The 7,997-nt window shown below is 31.4% G+C and overlaps 2 protein-coding genes across 2 annotated transcripts; one reads left to right on the top strand and one right to left on the bottom strand.

The window, feature by feature from the left end:
• Nucleotides 1-2,070: 2,070 nt before the first annotated feature.
• Nucleotides 2,071-4,704, bottom strand: LOTGIDRAFT_167232 (hypothetical protein; the record flags this gene model as incomplete). Its single annotated transcript, XM_009064704.1, has 5 exons — nt 2,071-2,204; nt 2,956-3,096; nt 3,816-3,950; nt 4,174-4,368; nt 4,656-4,704. 5 exons carry the CDS (start codon nt 4,702-4,704, stop codon nt 2,071-2,073), a joined length of 654 nt encoding a protein of 217 aa, XP_009062952.1.
• Nucleotides 4,705-6,442: 1,738 nt separating this feature from the next.
• Nucleotides 6,443-7,691, top strand: LOTGIDRAFT_167233 (hypothetical protein; the record flags this gene model as incomplete). The annotated part of the gene is made up of 2 exons (XM_009064705.1): nt 6,443-6,785; nt 7,564-7,691. The coding sequence occupies 2 exons, from the start codon at nt 6,443-6,445 to the stop codon at nt 7,689-7,691; spliced, it is 471 nt and encodes a 156-aa protein (XP_009062953.1).
• Between the last annotated feature and the right edge of the window lie 306 nt (nt 7,692-7,997).

The following is a 7,997-nucleotide window of genomic DNA, read 5'->3' on the forward strand; positions in this document are numbered from 1 at the left end:
TAAAGATAATTGAATTGAAAATGTTTTGTATAGTTCATTATTAAAGATGATTGAGTTGTAAATGTTTTGTAAAGTTTATTATTAAAGATAATTGAATTGAAAATGTTTTGTATAGTTTATTATTAAAGATAATTGAATTGAAAATGTTTTGTATAGTTCATTATTAAAGATGATTGAATTGTAAATGTTTTGTATAGTTTATTATTAAAGATAATTGAATTGTAAATGTTTTGTATAGTTTATTATTAAAGATAATTGAATTGTAAATGTTTGGTATAGTTTATTATTAAAGATAATTGAATTGAAAATGTTTTGTATAGTTCATTATTAAAGATGATTGAATTGTAAATGTTTGGTATAGTTTATTATTAAAGATAATTGAATTGAAAATGTTTTGTATAGTTTATTATTAAAGATAATTGAATTGAAAATGTTTTGTATAGTTCATTATTAAAGATTATTGAATTGAAAATGTTTTGTATAGTTTATTATTAAAGATAATTGAATTGAAAATGTTTTGTATAGTTTATTATTAAAGATAATTGAATTGAAAATGTTTTGTATAGTTTATTATTAAAGATAATTGAATTGAAAATGTTTTGTATAGTTCATTATTAAAAATTATTGAATTGAAAATGTTTTGTATTGTTTATTAGTAAAGATAATTGAATTGAAAATGTTTTGTATAGTTTATTATTAAAGATAATTGAATTGAAAATGTTTTGTATAGTTTATTATTAAAGATAATTGAATTGAAAATGTTTTGTATAGTTTATTAGTAAAGATAATTGAATTGAAAATGTTTTGTATAGTTTATTATTAAAGATAATTGAATTGTAAATGTTTGGTATATATCATTTAAACCGAGACAAACATGATAATATTGTTCAGTATCATCCCAAAAAGATAAAATAAAGTGTAGGACTGAAGGTTGAATATATCATACTGGTTATTGTTACTGTACAACCAAATATTATTCATTAAAAAAAACTGTCATTAGTCGTATATTATCTTTTATATGAAATAAAATCCTTTACTCTTTCTTATGATAAGGTGAATTGTTAAATTGTTTTAAAATCTTTTACACTTCGATATAAAAATCCCTTACATACCATTTTTTGGTTCTTCCGGCCGAAAAGTAATCTCAAGAACTCAGTCATGTCGAAATGGTCTTCGTTACATTGGATCTGATTTGAACTAACCTGCGAAGCTAGGTCTTTGAGTCTTGATATTCACGAATTCGAGGTCTAACTGGTTTTAACATTTTGAATGAGTTGAAAATCTTATTAATACTTTAGGTGTATCACCTCCATGTCTTTATAGATTTTTTACTCAATAATTTCAGCAACGCAGAAACACAGATAACTGCAAATTGCAAATACAAGTGTCCTATACATAAATAAAAATATAAATATAATAGCAATATAAAGCAAAAAACATACACTTTTACAGATTGTCCCTTGAGTCGACACAATAGAAAAATTGAGATTACTACAAATTTCACAGTTCAGGGATATAATCTTTGATAATATTTGTAAAAAAATAAAAACCAACAGCTGCAAGTCTGAATTGATGAAACATACAAATTATTGTTAGTGCTATCGTGGTGCCGACCATAAACATTTAAATTGTGACTTTCAAATTAGACGATAGCCAACCTTGTTTCAGTTTTTTTTAAATACAGCCTACAAAACGATTAGATCTATAGACATTTAAATATCTGAAAGAGATTGTCGTCCTTTAAAGAAATAATCCTGTGAACAATGAAAATGTGACAAAAAAGCAATAACATGCAGCAAACATTATTATTTCAAAATCCTTATATTCTCTTAGTTGTTATTTACATTTTACCAATATTATATATTTTATCGTTAAAAACTGATATGGACAATTTTAATATTGGCCTGGATATTAAGTTTACACATCCAGACGTTTAACTTTAATGGAAGACAAACCAGGCGTTTTCATCGATCGTACCTTAGTCTCAGAAACTGTAATTGTTTTAGCTAAGCTAATCTGTAATAGTTTTCATAGCTCACCATCGAAATTTGCGGCTTCAAATCCATAGAATTAACGGCGTTTAAAAGCTAAAAGCCTCGTTACCCAACACCGATCAACAAGAACTCCTATTAGAAAACCAACTAAAATACCAATTACTGTTCCTATAACTCCAGATTCCAAACTACTTAATTTCCTTTCATCAGCTGAAAACGAAGGAATACGTTGACCAATTAAGTTAAAAATTAGATTGTAATGCAGAGTTGACGAACCTAGTATGGTGGATGCAACTCTTCATACCATCTCAACTATAGTCTATTTGGAATTTGCTATCTTAAAAGAGTAATAAAAAATCATAGACAATTGAGGCAGGAAAAAACAGATAGAATTCGGAACATTATTCGTTAAAATTTTTCAGAAAAATGTGTGCATATGTAAACAAGGCCTTCGTAAATTTGAGTAGTACAATCAGTACCCTGATAGCCATTTTTACATCCAAACAGATCGCAGGATCCATTTATTTGGTTACATGATGATGTTGTAACCCTACAATTTCTCTCTGAACATAATTTATTACAACCAGTGTCAAAACCATAATAACCATCAGCACATCCTTGACAAATCAGACAAACACATGCATTGACCAATCATAATCATAATTGTGACCAATTTATAATGTAATTTAGTTATCTTTATAAGTAACCATGAAGGCCGTTTGGGGGGGGGGAGGGGGATTATAATTTGACTTCCAGGTTTTCTAGATTTTCTAGAAAACTTTTTCAGTTCTATACAAATGTCATAAATGTAGTTTGGAATGGTGACAAACGCATATTTTTGTCAGTTTTTACAGACGATTTAATACATTTAATTTGACCAAACATTATCTGCTTATCAAACGTGAACTTTGGAACCCATATTACTAATTATTAGGATTCATGTAAGATATGTGATACTTACGTTGTGTACAGTCGATTGATCTATAACCAGCCTGACATTCACCAATACATTTACCATCTATATTATTACAAGATGATTGATCTAGACAGTTTCTATCTGAACATTGTTTATTACAATTCTCACCATAACTTCCTTCACATTCTGAAATTAACATTTATAATCATCATATAAACTAAATGAAATGAAATGAATAGAGTTTTATGTCCTACCTTTCTGCACCATGTGGGCTAATGAAGACGGGCAACGCCATGCAGGGTGCAATGAGGGAAATTTTGCCAGGACAGCGGCATTAACCTGATCTTTTTCGATTTCCAACTGTCGAGGGATATTTAACGTGCACAGCCTGTAGCACACGGGGCCTCGGTTTATTGTCCCATCCGAACGACTAGACGCTTTTCCATGTCAGCCCCTCACTGACAGGGGGAAGCCGGGTTGAAAAATCCGAAGGTATTATCTCGACCTATGCCGGGATTGAACCCTGGACCTTCAGGTTAGCGAGCAAGCGTCTAACTCACTGAACCACCGCGGCTCCAGCTCTAAACTAAGACGTGACAAATGTACATCAATCATTTTCAATTTTCTAGATACATAATCAGAAATAAGAAGTTCGTAATATTCTATCCTGCAATCTTCACATATTCTACATAATTAATCAATCTTGTTCCAAAATCATCATAATTATAGTTGCTGGAATGAGAGATGGATGATGATTAAAGATTAAAGGCGGACAATGAATTATTTTGTATACATGGTAGAAACAGCTTAATAATTGCTGAAGATATAAGAATGTTTAACATCAAAATTTCCGCGTAACTACAAGAATTTAGAATAAATTTTTGACTGGTTTTTAAATAACCTACTTGTATTACAGCTATCACCATCCCATCCTATCTGACAACCATTAGGACATTGACCAGTTTTAACATCACATTTATCATAGTTAGAACAATGACAGAAATTATTACATTCTGAACCATACGTTCCTCGTGAACAAACTGTAAAGATTAAGGCAATAAATATATTCACAGTAATCCGGTCACAGGTCAGGTGTAATATGGTAACATGGTGATTTAGTCATAGTAATATGGCCACAAGGCAAATTGTTTATAGAAATATGGTGCGAAGGTAACTTGGTCACAAGAAAAATTGGTCACAATAATATGATTAAAAATAAGATTTGGAATATTTAATTTCAAGAGTTAGAAAAACAAAACCTACCATAGATTTCCACTTCACATAAACTGAAATGATGATAAATCTCACCAGGTCTAATATTACTGATATTAACATAACGACCAGTTATAGTTCTACTACATTCTATTGAGAATTCATTAGTAGGGTTTGAATTACCAGTATGTTGATAACATAATTCATTATCAATATGTACAGAAAATCCTTTGAAATATGATAACCCTGAAATATTCAGAATACTAGAACTGTTCCCTTAACAGTATTGATGCAGGGAGTGTTACGACAAAAAGGTACATACGAAGGTGGGAAGATTAGACCACTGCACAAGCTCCAATATATCCCTGCAATTCGGAAACTGTCTATACAAGAAGAAAGTTAATGATGTGCATGCGCTAAACATAAAATCAATATTTCCTTCGAATTCGGAATTTGATTATACAAATGCGCATGCGCACTACGAAAATTGAATATTTCCACCAATTTCAGACTTTGATTATACACATACATACCAAGTTTGATGAAATTTAGATAAGAAATAAGAGTTTTGGTAATGCGCATGCGCTCAACTCAATTTTCACTATATCCATCAAATTTGGAATTTGATTGTATATTTGCTTACCAAGTTTGATGAAATAAAAGAAAGAAAAAGGTTGGTCAATGGTAAACACAATTTGGACTCGTATATTAGAAAATTGTTTGATGAAACAGGTTTTACTTCAAATTTATTTTCACAACCCCAACTTTTTAATTTTATAGAAATCAAAACTCGTATCTAAGATCAGTATTTTATCAGATTTGGTCGTCTAACCTAGTAGCATTAAGTAAACATAGATTTTATGAAAAATTAAAAACCTTACATAAAATGAAAATGATACTTAATCCAAAGTCATTTAGAGAATAAAAAAAACTTATTATTAAAACCATATATTCCAGGTTATTTATAAGTTACGCAATCAGCTAATAAATAGAACTAATAACTCTTTACAATTATTTATCCTATCTATTCAATGGCTGTCCTCGTGCAAACATGCATAAACTTTTATATTTAGATTGTTTTCTTCGATTTATTTACAAGTTGTCATTAGTGCATATACTTTACATAATTTGTATATTTATGTGACTTATCATAGTGTGTCAATGTTTGGTTATTATTTATTGTATGTTGTTTGTTATTCATGGGCTATAGCAAGTAATTGCTTAGCTTAAAGATTGGTTCCCTTATTTTATTTATGAAAATGAAAATGCTAATACTTATTTGAGGAGAAAGTATAGGTGTTCTTATGACTTGGAGAAATATCAGTTTGTCTCTAGCTAATTTAGAAGAGAATTTCCAGCATTGACCGTTCAAGAAAAGTCAAAAATTATTTTTTTGTTTATCCAGACGTAAATACATGATTGATTAAAACTTTTAATTATATGCAATAAGAACATAATGCTATGTTTAAAAATACATGATAAGTCATTAGAAACACCAATTAATCAAATAGTTTTCTTAATTTGAAACTTAAATATAAGGAAACCCATCTTTAATAAACAATAATTGCACAATGTTAAGTAAATAGGATTTTGGATTTGCATGTAAGGTCTGCATGATATTTATATCACTGGAGAGCTCTCGGTGCGTACATTTAATTTCTGTGAGAATTGTTGTCTTATACTCTTAACTTGAATAGGTTCGTTGCTAGAGCTCTTTAAAAGAAATTTCACTATTTTCAATCGCCTTTAAAACCGGAAGTTAAAGTCGAAAACAAACAATCAAAATACCAATAGGGAAGATATATTGTCTTATTTCATTCAGCCATATGAAACTCAAGGTCATAAGAGATAAAAGGTCACGAGATAAATAGCTTTAAATATTGAATAAAACTGAAAATTTATATTCAATTATAAAGAAAAAGCAAAAACCAAATTCATAATTCCATAACTAAAAACATACAAATCAGTCCATTTTTTCGCTTAATTTGTTTCTAATCATATTTTTGTACATATACATAATTATGGAATATAATTACATTTGTGTAGTCTGGAAACTATCGTTATTGAGTTACGTCCCCGTGTTCAATTATAGGAATATCAGAGTTACTTCCCATATTAGGCCTTTTTAATCGTGACTTTGTTGAAGCAAGCCACTTTTCAAAGGCCTAAAGAAATTTGAATTATGTGGGCGCAAATCCAGTTGCAGATATGGCGGTGTGGATTCTTCTACTAAGGCCACAATGCTGATTATGTACATCGGTGCATCGTTTGTCTTCAAGAGAATTCATGCTGAAATCAACTATTTTTCAGAAGTATCTAGATGTCGGCACCAACCAATCCAAGAGTTTCTAAAACTAAAAGGAAATCCAGATTACCTTTGAGTACTAATTCTAAGAAGAAAAGGTCAAATGGTGGATCTAGTAACATCGCTGAAGGATCTAGTAGTTCTGTTGGTGGATCTACAGTTGATGATGGTGGACTTCATGTATGCAGTCTCTCCCAAGAAGCCGAGGATAGAATTGTGGATAAACTCTTTAATAAACTTTCAAACCATGGTCTTCTTCAAACTTCGGCAGTTAGTGAAGTGGTATCCAATCAACAAGCGGGGGCTGTATCATCTGAAGATATACCGTCTACCCTATCTTCGGATGGGAATATATCAGGTACTTCTGATTTGAGTATTGGGAACAATCCCTCTACTTCTAACCCTATATTTTCTTATAATCTGGGTATATCTGCCCATGTGTCAGATAAGCTCAAATCCTGTATTTGGCAGAAAGTTTTTGTAGAATTTTCCTCGTTATTGCCTGAAGGACCATCTGAAGGATTCAATATCGATATTGAAAACTCTGGAAATGACAAACTTCTAAAGATTGTTTCAAAGGTGCTAAACATAGAAAATTGGCTCAAATCATTCCACATTTTCATGGATATATATTTGCAGAAATATCAAAATTCGTATTCGAGGCTTTTAGCCTATTCTGCACTCATACAGGATTTGAGTAAATCTTATGGCCAAAAGGCATTTTTATTTTATGATTCATCTTTTAGAAATCACATGCAGTCTCAGCCACTTCAGTGGGGAATTATGCATTCTGAACTTTGGCTGCGTGCCACAACACTTTACGGAGCCCGTTCTCAAAAAATATCGAACCTCCAAAGCAAAAACGTATGTGTTACGCCTTTAATCCGAAAAACGGTTGTACGCGTACAAAATGTACGTACAATCATCTCTGTCTGAAGTGTGGTGGCAAGCATCCTCGTTTTAGGTGTTTTAGAACAGATGTATCTAAGAGTTTTTAATCAGGACGATTCTGAACGAATCCAATCTTCGAATAATTCTTTTCGTGCCTCTCGCAAACAAAACACACAGCCACAGGCTACCAACGCCGATAAATCCTCATAAATTGTATAATGTTCTTGATGGTTATGATTCTATAGAACGAGACTTCCTAGTGCGTGGTTTCCAGGAAGGTTTTCGGATTCCGTTTAATGGCGAAAGAAATTCCGTGTGTCTAAAAATCATAATTCTTGTCATCAAAATGAAGAGGCATTCGTTCAGAAATTAGAAAAAGAGTCTTTTGCTGGTCGGATTAGGGGCCCCTTTTCAGCACCTCCCTTTAAGAGTATTATTTGTTCACCTTTGCACTGGGTTATGACCAATAAACATGGTGCTCATGTTAGCCATATGATAGACGATTTCTTTCTAGCTGGTCCAGCAGGATCAGAATTGTGTTTGCAGTCCCTTAATAACTTTTCCTCTCTTGCGGCATCTATTGGACTGCCTCTTAACCTGAAAAAACTGTATGGCCCACAACGAGACTTACGATCTATGGTATTGAAATAGACTCCGATTTAATGTTAAGTCGCCTCCC

Source organism: Lottia gigantea (assembly GCF_000327385.1).
Source record: "Lottia gigantea unplaced genomic scaffold LOTGIsca_64, whole genome shotgun sequence".
Taxonomy (NCBI): Eukaryota; Metazoa; Mollusca; class Gastropoda; family Lottiidae; genus Lottia; species Lottia gigantea.